This window comes from Rhincodon typus, chromosome 1, assembly GCF_021869965.1.
Source record: "Rhincodon typus isolate 14 chromosome 1, sRhiTyp1.1, whole genome shotgun sequence".
NCBI classification, from domain to species: domain Eukaryota; kingdom Metazoa; phylum Chordata; class Chondrichthyes; order Orectolobiformes; family Rhincodontidae; genus Rhincodon; species Rhincodon typus.
The window spans coordinates 26,280,003-26,293,401 of record NC_063332.1 but is presented as its reverse complement, the minus strand read 5'-3'; the positions used below and the strand labels follow the sequence as shown (position 1 = coordinate 26,293,401).

Below are 13,399 nucleotides of genomic sequence, written 5' to 3'. Positions count from 1 at the left end.
TCACTGCTGCACATTTATTTATTTGTAACCTTTCTCTTTTCTGAAATGGACTGAGCAAAATGCATATTCTGCACAAGAATTTTTGCAGGTTAAGTGTAAACGAGAGAACCTTTTCATCTATGTAGTAATTTCGTTTCAATCTCTTGCTGGTGCCAATTCGGTCTGGGGAGTCCTCCCTGTAATCGATTATTTTCCTTGATAGTCTTCTTTGCCTAGTTGATTCTGAACTAACTGTAAAGAAAACAAAGAACAGTTAACAACCAGTTACGTACCAATTTCTTCCTAAGTGGAAGTGAATGGAACAATCCCCAATTCACATTTCAGTACAACTTGCAATTTGTGGGAGTATTCCAATGACAGAGCTGCCATCTTTTTGGATAATGTATTAAGCTGGATGCCCTGTGCGCATGTTCAGGCAAACCTAAAAGAACTGCATAATATTAATCCACCAGCAAAGTTCACCTGATGTCCTGATCATCATTTCCCCATTTTGACAGGCCATTAGCCAGTGCAAAGCATTGAAATGGCTTAGAAATTCAAATGTTCACCTTGCTGTATGTATCACCTTACTTTAAAACAAATGAGTTGCTGTTTTTACTTGTACAAATAAAGCAATTCATTGACTGCATATTGAGGATGATATAAACTATTTCCTCACTTGAAATAGATTTAATGAGCAAGTTATCTAAATAGGGTGGTGAAGTATTTGATTTTGGGTGCAATCCTAACTTGTCATGTATCAATCACCTTTGAATGTAATAACTTCCAATCAGAACAGACCTGCACTTCAACTTCCATGAATAGCAAATCTGGCTTCAGAGACCCAATATTATTGGTTATGGACTAGACCAAGCCTCCCCAAAATACATTAAGAAGATAGCCTAGACCCCAACTATTTTATTTTTATTGTTTTTAAAGGCAAGTGTAAGGTGTTGCATTCCAAATGCAATTCCATTGGTCAAACTATCTGGCCTGAAGCAAAACACACTTTACACTCTTACACTACAGTTAAAATACAAAGAATTTTTTTTCTTTATTCATTCACGGGACGAGAGCATCGCTGGCGAGGCAGCATTTATTGCCCATCCCAAATTGCCCAGAGGGCAGTTCAGAGTCAACCACATTGCTGTGGGTCTGGAGTCACATGTTGGCCAGACCAGGTAAGGATGGCAGTTTCCTTCCCTAAAGAATATTAGTGAACCTGGTGGGTTTTTCTGACAATCAACAGTGGATTCAGTGTCATCATTGGACTCTTGCTTCCAGATACTTATTGAATTCAAATTCCACCATCTGCCATAGCGGGATTCAAACCTGGGTCCCCAGAACATTATCTGGGTCTCTGGATTAACAGTATTAACAGATAATACCACTACGCCATCACCTCCCTTGAGGGAAGAATCTTCGACAAAGAAATTGGAATAACTTAACTATGTTGGAAAACTTAACAGAATAATAGTTTGTTTAATGACTAAAACAGCAGCTGTTCCAAGACTGTAGCATCCCATAAACACACTCTTGGCAGAGGCAGATTGAGTAAAATAGATGGTCTTAAATGCAACATTTCTCCAGTCCAGGAGAAAAGAACATCAAGAAAATTCTGAGACAACTTAAGGGTTTTGCTGTAGCATGGCAAAATGTATAGCAATTTCCCAAACCCAATACCTACTGAAAACTAAAACAAAATCTGTGGGAGATTTACCCCAGCTCTTCATGCTGTTGCTATTGTTCCAACTTCTTAACAAAAGAAGAAAACCTCTCAAGCAGTTTACTTTATTAAATTTGAACAGACCGCTCAGTGCCTCTGTCTCAACCTCTCTACATAAAGAAAACAGAGCAAAATACATGTCTTAAAGCCACAGTGTCACCAGACACTGCAGCCCCAATTTTCATGCAAACAATTTAAGTGCAGTTCATCTGATTGTCTCTTTAAAAGAAAAGATTTTCACCAGGACTTTGGCACTTAAACAATAGTGGGGCAAAGTTCCTTGCACGTCTACCTCTAAAGAGAATTCAGGATCTCATACATTTCAATCAAATCATCCCTCACTCATTTAAACTCCAGCAGAAACAAGCCTAGATTGTCCAACTTACTGTTATAAGACAAGCCATTCATTCCAGGTATCAATCTAGTAAATAAAAACCAAAAGAACTGCTGATGCTGTAAATCAGGAACAAAAACAGAAGTTGCTGGAAAAGCTCAGCAGGTCTGGCAGCATCTGTGGAGGAGAAAACAGAGTTAACGTTTCGGGTCCGGTGACCCTGCCTCAGATCCTTCCTTTTATGTTCAATTCCCATCAGTCTCCTAGATTACATGCCATACCTACACGCCAACTTGGTGACTCACACACCAGAACACCAAAATTCCCCTGCACCTCAAAATTCTGCATTTGTTCCACATGATTTTTCATTTTTCCTGCCAAATGAACATTACATTTTCCCATGTTATATTCCGTCTGCCAGATTATTGCTCATTCACTCAACCTATCTATATTTGTCGGCTACATCCATATGTCTTCTTTGCAATATACTATCTCACTTATCTTGGTGTTAGCTGCCAAGATAAGTGAATTGTGAAACAAAGAGAGGCCTGACCAGCGCAGGACTCCACCGGTCATATCCTTCTTATTCAGAATAACTTCTGTTGTGTTGTGTGGCACTATCACAGTGCTTAATGGGAGAAACTTCAAACAGATCTAACAATTCAGTCAAGACTGAGAATCCATGAAGTGATGTTGGACATTGACAGCAGCAAAAGTGTGCTCCAGCACAATTGCAGCCTCCGCCTCATGGCCCGGCAAAGCCCGCACATGATGATGGCGGTGGGAGGTGGAGGAGGCCCCCAGTGGTATTACCACTGGAGTATTAATTCAGAGACCCAGACAATGTTCTGGGTCCCAATTTCAAATCCTTCCATGGCAGACAATGGAATTTGAATTCAATTTAAAAAACATGGAATTAAGAAGCTAATGATGACCGCGAATCCATCGTTGATTGTTGGAAAAATCTACCAGGTTCACTCATGTTCTTCAGGGAAGGAAACTGCCATCCTTACCTGGTCTGGCCTACACCTGACTCTAGACTCACAGCAATGTGGTTGACTCTAAACTGCCCTCTGGGCAGTTAGGGATGGGCAATAAATGCTACCTAGCCAGTGACACCCTCATCCCATGAATAAATTTTGAATAATGCATCTATTACTATCAAGCCAGGGGATCAACCCTGGTTCAATGGAGTGTACAAGAAGGCATGTCAGTCGCACCAGGCATACCTGAAAATGAGATATCAAGCTGGTGAAGCCATTGAACAGGACTACTTGCACACCAAATAGTATAAGCAGGAAGTGATAGATAGAGCTAAACGATCCCACAATCAACCGATCGGATCTAAGCTCTGCAGTCCCATCACATCCAGTTGTGACTGGTGGTGGGCAATTAAACAACTCATTGGAGAAGGCGGCTCCACAAATATCCCCATCCTCCTTGATGCAGGAGCTCAGCACATCAGCACAAAAGATAAAGCTGAAGTATTTACAGCAATCTTCGGCCAGAATTGCCGAGTGGATTATCCATACTGGCCTCCTCCAGCAGTCCCCAGCATTATAGATGCCAGCCTTCAGCCAAATTGATTCACTCCACGTGATATCAAGAGTTGGAGACACTGGATACCACAAAGGCTACAGGCCGTGACATTCAGGCAATAGTATTGAAAACTTGTGCTCCAGGACTTGCCGCTCCCTTAGCCAAGCTGTTCCAGTACAGTTACGACACTGGCATCTACCTGACAATGTGGAAAAGTGCCCAGGTACGACCTGTATATAAAAAGCAAGACAAATCCAACTCAGCCAATTACCACCCCATCAGTCTACTCTTGGACTTCAGTAAAGTGACGGAACATGTCATTAACAGTGCTCAGCAATAACCTGTTCAATAATGCCCACTTTGGGTTCCACCGGGGAACTCAGCTCCTGACCTCATTACAGCTTTGGCTCAATCGTGAACAAAAGAGCTGAATTCCAGAGGTGAGATGAGAGTAACAGCCCTTGACATTAAGGCATTTGATTGAGTGCCACATTAAGGAGCCACATTGGAATCAATGGGGATCACGGGCAAACTCTCTGCTGGTTGGAGTCATAGATGACACTGAGGAAGACGGTGGCAGTTGTTGGAGGTCAGTAATCTCAGCTCCCGGACATCTCTGCAGGAGTTCCTCAGGGTACTATCCTAGACCCAACCATCTTCAGCTGCTTCATCAATGGCCTTCCCTCCATCATAAGGTCAGAGTGGGAATGTTCACCAATGATTGCACAATGTTCAATGCCATTCGCAACTCCTCAGATACTGAAGCAGTCCATGTTCAAATGCAACAAGATCTGGACAGTATCGAAGCTTGGGCTGACAAGTGGCAAGTAACAAATGCGCCACATCAGGCTATGACCATCACCAATAAGAGACACCCTAACTACCGCCCCTCAACATTCAATGGTGTTACCATCACTGAATCCCCTACTATCAACATCCTTAGGGTTATTATAGACCAGAAACTCAACTGGACTCACCACATAAACAGTGGCTACAAAAGCAGGTCAGAAGCTAGGAATACTGTGGCGACTAACTCACCTTCTGATACCTAAAGCCTGTCCAGCATCTACATGGCACAAGTCAGCAGTGTGATGAAATACTCCCCACTTGCCTGGATGAGTCCAACTCCAATGACAGTCAAGAAGCTTAACACCATCCAGGACAAAGCAGCCCACTTGATTGGCACTACCAGAAGCATCCACTCTCTCCACCGCCGATTCTTAGTAGCAGGAGTGTACTTTCCAAAAGAGGCACTACAGAAATTCACCAAAGATCCTCAGATCTTCCAAACCCACGACCACTTCCATTTAGAAGGACAAGGGCAGCAGATACACGGGAACACCCACCAGCTCGAAGTTCCCCTCCAAGCCACTCACCATCCTGACTTCGAAATATAATCGCCATTCCATCACTGTTGCCGGGTCAAAATCCTGAAATTCCCTCCCTAATGGCATTGTGGGTGAACCCACAACTGGTGGACTGCAGCAGCTCACCACCATGGGGAGGTGATGTCTTAGAGCTATTATTGCTGGACTGTTAATCCAGATACCCAGATAATCTGGAATTAAGAATCCAATGATGACCATGAATCCAGTGTTCATTGGTGGAAAAACCCATCAGGCTCACGAATGCCCTTTAGGGAAGGAAACTGCCATCCTTATCCGGTCTGGCCTTCACGTGACTCCAGACCCACAGCAATGTGGTTGATGTGGTTGGTTGGCTCGCCGAGCTGGTTCTTTGTTGTTCTGCAGACGTTTCATTACCCTGCTGGGTAACATCATCAGTGCAGCCTCTGATGAAGCGCCGTTATGTTTTCCCACCTGGTATTTAAACTCTGGAGTCCGTTGAGCTGGATTACCTCACTTTCGGTTTTCCTTAGCAATGGAGTGTCTGTGGGGTCAAATTCTGTGTGTTTGTTGATGACTTTCTTCATGGAGTACCAGGCTTCGAGGAACTCCGTGCTTGTCTCTGCTTTGCTTGTCTCAGGATCTTGGTGTTGTCCCACTCGAATTGGTGGTTCTCCTTATCCATGTGGATAGAGATTAGTTAGTACTGGTCATGTCTTTTTGTAACCAATTGGTGTTCGTGTACCATTGTTGTTAATTTCTTTCTTGTTTGTCCGATGTAGTATTTGTCACAGTCTCTGCAGGGAATCTTGTATATGACATCGGTCCTGTCCATAATGTGCATCTTCCCGGTGTTCGTGTAATAGGCATCTTCTGACCCAGTTTTTTGGATATCCTTGTCCTTGAATACATGGAAGAGGTATTCTACACGCCCCTACTCACTCATCACGCTACCTTACATCAGGAACACATCGAAACTAACCACAAGAATCCTACGATCACTGGGCAACAGAGTAGCACGCAAACGCACATCAACCCTACGACAACTGCTCACCCAAATCAAAGACCCGTTACCCACTATGGACACGACCAATGTCATATACAAGATTCCCTGCAGAGACTGTGACAAACACTACATCGGACAAACGAGAAGGAAATTAACAACAACAAGGGTACACGAACACCAATTGGCTACAAAAAGACATGATCAATACTAACTCATCTCTATTCACATGGATAAGGAGAACCACCAATTTGATTGGGACAACACCAAGATCCTGGGACAACCAAAGCAAAGACAGGCACGGGAGTTCCTAAAAGCCTGGTACTCCACGAAGAAAGCCATCAACAAACACATAGAACTCGACCCCACATACACTCCATTGCGAAGGAAAACCAGAAGTGAGGTAATCCAGCTCAACGGACACCAGAGTTTGAATACCAGGCAGGAAAACATAACAGTGCTTCATTGGGGGCTGCACTGATGATGTTACCCAGCAGGGTAATGGAACATCTGCAGAACAACAAAGAACCAGCTCAGCGAGCCAACCATCCACAACATCTACAACCCGAGCTACAAATCTAGTCCAAAACCTTAGAAATGTGGTTGACTTTGAACTGCCCTCTGGGCATTACGGATGAGCAATAAATGCTGCCTTGCTAACGACACCCTCATCCCACGAATGGGAAAAAAACCTTACCCCCAAGGGTAACTAGGGGTGGGCAATAAATGCAGGCCAGCCAACGACGCCCACAACCCACAAAATGAATTTTTAAAAAATCCTGCCAATCAGACAAAACCATTTATTCATTTGTTTCCTGCCAGCCAATTATCTATCCATTTTAACACGGTCTACCCAACGCATGGCTTTTTAATTTCCTTTGATGTGCTACCTATCAAATGACCTCTGGACATCCAAGTGTAGTACGCTTACAGGCTCCTCTATCCACAGCGCATGTTAGTCCTTCAAAGAACTCCAATAAACTGGTTAACATGATTTGCCTTTGACAAGGTCATACTGACTCTTCCTGATTACATTGAGTTTTTTGAAGTGTGCATTTAATATCTATTTAAATGATTGACTCGAATATCTTCACCATGACAAATGCCAAGCTAACCAGCCAACCAGCCTATAGTTTCCTGCCTCTCTTCTTTAAAAAGGGGAAAAAAATCTGAAAATACCAGCAAAAGCAAAACATTGAAAAAACCTATATTTACACCCAATGAGTCACCTTCTGGAAATTACAGTCCCAACTCAAGAACATTGAGCTCAATTTAGACTATATGGCTTGGACAATTGTTTCTTAATCCAATTTTTTTTCCTGCAAATGGTATAGCTCCTCCGAACTGACTATTGTCCGGAGTTAAGAGCAATTTGTCCCACAGCAAATACCAGACAGGAGCACAAGCAGTCCTGCATATAACTGCAGATCAGGAAGAAAAAGAGAGAAGACAACTAAAAAGTTTCATGCACCAAAACGCTAATCTACATTAGAAATTCAACTGGACTCAGTGCATGAACAGAGTGGCTCCAACAGCAGGTCAGAGGCTAGGAATACTACAGCGAGTAAATAAATCTCCTGAATCCCCAAAGCCTGTCCATCATCCACAAGGTACATGTCAGGGATGTGATGGAATACTCCCCACTTACCTGGATGGCTGTGGCTCCAATTACACTCAAGAAGCTTGATGCCATCCAGGACAAAGCAGCCTGCCTGACTGACAACACATCCACAAGCATCCACTACCTCCACCACCAACGCTCAGTAGTAGTAGCATCTATTTATAAGATGCACCAAAGATCCTTGGACAGCACCTTGGAAACTCACAACCACTTCCACCTAGAAGGACAAGGGCAGAAGTTACAAGGGAACATAATCACCTGCAAGAAATAGTAAGGACTGCAGATGCTGGAGTCAGAGACAATACATTGTGGAGCTGGAAGAACACAGCAGGCCAGACAGCATTGGAGGAGCAGGAGAGTTGATGTTTCGGATTGGGACCCTTCTGAAAGCAAAATCACAGCCCCCTGAAATACTCTCAAAGCAGTACCCTTTGAAGTTTGCTTCCAAATTTGAGTTTTGTTTTCAGGTTCATAGGATTCCTTACATGTACCTCATTCTCTCTCAATGGGATAAACAGTCAAACATGCTGCTAATTGGTCCTCAAGCCCTATATCACTAAGGTACTAAAGAAATGATATGGTCACCTGGTCCTGAATCATGCTGTCCCCACCTCCTTTATTCATTCATGGGATGAGGGCGTCACTGGCTAGGCAGCATTTATTGCCCATCCCTAATTGCCCAGAGGGCTGTTAAGAGTCAACCACACTGCTGCAGGTCTGGAGTCACATGTAGTCCATACCAGGTAAGGATAGTAGTTCTCTTTCCTGGACATTAGTGAACCAGATGGGTTTTTCTGAAAATCGACAACGGATTCACAGTAATTATTAGATTCTTAATTCCAGACATTTATTGAATTCAAATTCCACCATCTGCTGTGGTGGGATTAAAACCTGGGTGCCCAGAACCTTATCTGGGTCTCTGAATTAACAGTCCAGTCATAATACCACTAGGCCATCACCTCCCCTACCTGACAGCATTCCTACAACTGAACAAGCAACTAATATGGTCAAGCAAAATATCAGCTAGTTATAATTTATAAAATTACTATCATTATGCCAGCAAGTCCAGACAGATGTGGAAGTTCAACATTAGCTTTAAAACTTTCAACAAAGTTGACAATCACATGCAAATCAAATAACTGTAGCAAATGTATCCTTTGACCTACCACTAGATCTAGTTGTTCTTTTTGGAGATTCGTGTAGAACTTTGCATCTGGTTGGCCCAGGAGAACTAGCTGAAAAATCTATTGGAACAGTATGACAGAAGAAAAATATACTGGTCTGAATACAAACAAACATTCTGAATTCATATTTTGAGCTATTTGTTAAAAACTCCCCGCCATGATTAGCTTCCAATCGCTTTATACAGTGCAAAAAAAACTTGAGACAACAAGCAAAGCCATTGGTATCAGTAGGGTGCAGAGAGAATAACTGAACTTTATGATATTTGTGTGCAGTAAATTTCATCTTTAATCTGGATTGTAAAAAAATAATACAGAACAGTCATGCCTTGATCAAGTCAGCTCGTGGAGTCCCATGTGCCTGGAACCTAGGGTGTAGAGATTAGACTAGAAAACAGTAGGGCAGTTCTCAAGCACTTTCTTTTAGGCAGCCAGTACACCCCTTTGGAGAGCTAACATAGAACTGCAGATACAATCCAGGACCTTGACGTTGGGATTGGTGTCAAGTGATATCTGGGCTCAATAACTGGAAGAGATTATGCACTGTTTACACACAAAACCCTTGCAGTTGTCCAACCTATCAGTAGTAGTCTGGGACAGCAAAGAAATCAAGACCTGCTTTCACAAGTGTGAGCCACAGAATGCTATGAGGCTGGGTTGGTAAGTATATTCAAGATGGTAAGGGAATCAAGTATTGTAGGGAAAAGGTAGGCAAGTGGAGTTGAGGATTATCACAGCAGCCACGATCTCCGAGTGGCAGAACAGATCTACAACCTTTTTTTTTCAAAAAAGAAAAGAAACAGGAGTAGGCCATTCAATAGGATCATGGCTGATATACCTCATGTCTATTTTCCTGCCCTCTCCCCTTGTGATACTAGGCCAGTTGACGTGCTAAGAACGGTGGACGGAAACATGTACTTCCTTTGCAGAAGTTGCACCAAGCCATGGTGACTTTTTGCAGTGAAGTCGAGATTAATGTTTTACATTTTACCCTCTTATTTTGATTATTGGCAATGGTGTTGAAGCCTTGAGACAGGCTTTCTGCCCAGTTCACCTCAGCAACTGGAAGCCACCTCAGCTCTTCCACAGTCATCTGGGCAACTCCCAAACCAATCAATACCCCTAAAACTACCACCTTATATTTGAAGCAGTGCCCAGCTCTTGCAGAGCAAGACCTCAAAGAGTTCAACTGATAGTTTACACTTACCTGAACTCAAAACAGGAGATTTATGTTCAGTTACTGGGGTTACTAGAGAGAACTTGGTATTGTAACGTGCTCTCTGTTTATCACTAAGCATAGCCCACTGAGATTCCAGCAGCTCTTCAATCTCCTCAGCAGCAGCATCTGGATGCTCCTCAGCCAGCTGCAAATGTAGAAGCATGTCAGAATATTTTATTCTGGATTGTAAACAATACAATCTTGATTGATAAAGAAGATTCATACCGATTACTCAAAATAATGCAGAAACAAAAACATTTCTGAAAGTTTGAACATCACAAATATACTTATAAAATATCATTTGCAGGTAACATTTTGCTTCTAATCAATGCAGAGACACCGGAGTTTCAAGACACCACATGTGCTGCACGATAATTACATTTCTCAACATAAATTAACAGCCTTGATCTTACAATCCAATGGAAAGGTAAAATGAACACCAGGCAGCAGCACACAGAGCTATAAACCAAGCCAACAGCTCATGAACAGCACCATACCCAATAATACTGATGTATAAACAAAGTATACAGAACAGGAACCAAATTACTCAAAACAGAAAGGTTGAAGATGCCATTCCTAGTATACACTGTCCCCAAACAAAAAGAGAAAGAATGAATTCAGATAGAAAGAAAGAAATTAACTGTGGTTTTCACTGCAGATCGCCGAGCAAGAATCTTGGTGTAAAATACAGGTGTCAGGGCATTGCACAAGGACAGGATCAGGTTTATCTGTGATGATGGCCATGGTGAATCACTGTCTAGATTAGTGCCCAAGGAACAGTCACACTAGTAGTAGTACCTAAGTTTCTCAACCTGTCTTGATGAGTAGATAGAGAGAGAATTGGGAAAAGAAATCCATCTTGTAAGGTTGACCAGCCATCATAAAAGCCAAACTAAAATTGTCATTTCTTTGCTGACATCTTCAGTTTGCATTCTAAAAGAATGGCAAGAATTAAGATGAGGGAGAGGAGGCTGACAGCATGAATAAACACTACACTCATAAAACAATAGAATTAAGGACTCATTCAGAAAAATAAGAATCTTATAAGTTTAGTGCTCAAGGAGAGGGCAGGTCAGCTCATATTTTGTCATTTTACAAATATTTGCAGATTTTAGATTTGAAACTGAGGGTCAGATTTTTAACTCTCTCTAAACCAATTAATTTACACAAACCAAGCATCATATTTTTGGGATTTTAAAACTCATTTATATCAAACAACAGATTTATGCCTAAAAGTTAAAAAGGAATTAACTTGATGTTTTGGAATAATTAATTGTACAGCATTAAGCCAAACTGAGCTGATAAAAATGCTGGGGTCCAGTTTAGAAGCACAACAGACTTACAAAACAAAATGTAAAATATTCATAAAAGCCTAAAACGTACATTTAACTGCACCAAAGATGGAGGAAAACACAAAAGTTTCATTCTTAATCAGTTCACCCAAATGTAATAAACCAAAGAATGAAAATACCTACTAGCCCTTGCTGTGTTGAGCGGTCTATCACTTTATTGTACAATATATGAAACAGCATAAACAGAAGAGATCATATATGCAGCCCTTCTTCATGATGAACTGAAGTTATGGAGAGCAATGGGAAACACGGACGAATTGTGCAATATTAATTTAGTTTCATCTGTTATGGGATGAAGATATTGCTGGCAAGGTCAGCATTTGTTGCCCATCCCTAAGTGCCCTTCAACTAAGTGGCATGCTTTGCCATTTCAAAGAGTGAACCAGTGGGTCTGGAGTCACTTGGAAGTCAGACCAATTAAGGATGGTAGATTTTCTTCCCTAAAAGGGCATGAGTGAACCAGGCTGGTATTTATCACCATTGACAGTGGTAACATGCTTGCTATTAGACTTTATTTTAAAACAATTTTTTGTGGAATGAATGCCAAGGTGGGATTCAAGCCCATATTCTCAGAATGCTAGTCTGGACCTCTGGAATACAAGTTGAGTGTCATTACTAGTACACCACTGGCTCCACTTTAGTTTGATCATTTTGCTTACAGTTTTTGATGAAAAAGATGACTCTCTCAAAACATTGTCTAATTTCCCAGGAGAGACAAGATTTCATTAAAATTGATTCTAATTGCAGAAACCATCTGATCCATCAAAATGTGATATCCTGAATTCCCAGACCTTCAACACCCAGCAATAAATCTACTGCTACAGTTAAACCCAATGGCCCATATCTCTCAATGTTAAAGACTTGGAATTATATAGTACCTTTCACTACATCAGGATGTCCCACATGCTTTACAGTCAGTGGAGTATTTTTGAACTGAATTCTGACGACTGATGTCCGGCAAACTGACCTGTCGTTCCTGGTTTTGTCTCCCTCCTTACTTGAGGATTAGTGCTACAGTCACTAAAATACGGAAAACATTTGTAGGAGTTGCTATGGGCATCCAACAGTGGTGTTAAGATGGCAAATGGCACTAAATAGGAAATTACAGAAGCATGCAACAAGGGTAATACAGTAATCATGGATTATTTTTATCTGTAGAGATATGAGGCAAGCTACACTTGCATAAACACTGTGACAGATGAATTCCTGGGATGTGTGTAAATTTGTTTTGAAGACCAGTATGTTGAGGAACGAATGATGGAACAGGTTATCTTAGATTTGGTTTCATTCACTGAGAAAGGGTTTATTATTGATCTTGTTGAGCGTGGTCCTTTAGGAAAAGGAAACCATGATGTGACAGAATTCTTCACTGGGATAGAAAGTGAATAGCTCAATCCGAAGCCAAGAGATCAGTACTGGGGCTGCAATTCATATTAATGACTTAGAGGAACGAAGTCAACATACTGTAGCCAAACAACAAATAAAGTGAAAAGGCAGGTTGCAAAAAGGATGCAAACAGTTTACAGAGATATACTGATAGGTTAAGTGAGTGGGCAAAAAGTTGGTAAATGGAACATAAACATGGGAAAATGCAAAGTTGTTTATTTTGGAAGAGAGGACAAAAGAATAGGAGGAAGCAATGGCCTAGTAGTATTATCGCTAGACTATTACTTCAGAGACTCCGGTAATGACTTAGAAAGAGGGGAGCGGGGGGGGCGGGGAGGAGGAGAGAGAATGTTGCATTTTTGATTAAGGGGAGTATCACAGCAGTAGTCAGAGATGAAATAACTGAGGGGCCATCTAGTGAGGTTTTGTGGGTGGAGCTAAGAAATAAGAAGGGGATGGTGGCGTTATAGGGATTGTACTATAGGCCCCCAAATAGTCAAAGGGAATTAGAAGAACAAAATAGAGGGAGGGTGGGGTGACTTGCAGGAGCAATAGGGTTGTCATAGTTGGTATTTTAAATTTTCCTAACACAGACTGGGACTGTCATAATGTTAAGGGCTTAGATGGGGTGGAATTTGTGGAGGGTGTTCAGCAAAGTTTCCTCAAGTGCTACATGGAGGGTCCTATGCGGGAAGGGGCAAACCTCAACATAC

At 41.9% G+C, this 13,399-nt stretch overlaps 1 protein-coding gene across 1 annotated transcript in view; it reads right to left on the bottom strand.

Annotated features, from left to right (window-relative positions):
• LOC109914983 (histone-lysine N-methyltransferase NSD2-like) overlaps positions 1 to 13,399 on the bottom strand; it is an 89,547-nt gene that overhangs the window by 17,348 nt on the left and 58,800 nt on the right. Inside the window, exons 6-8 of the mRNA XM_048603418.1 lie at positions 9,937 to 10,093; positions 8,715 to 8,792; positions 110 to 231 (exon numbers count right to left, since the gene is read on the bottom strand). Of these exons, the coding sequence (XP_048459375.1) occupies positions 110 to 231; positions 8,715 to 8,792; positions 9,937 to 10,093 (357 nt within the window). The remainder of the gene's footprint in view (positions 1 to 109; positions 232 to 8,714; positions 8,793 to 9,936; positions 10,094 to 13,399) is intronic.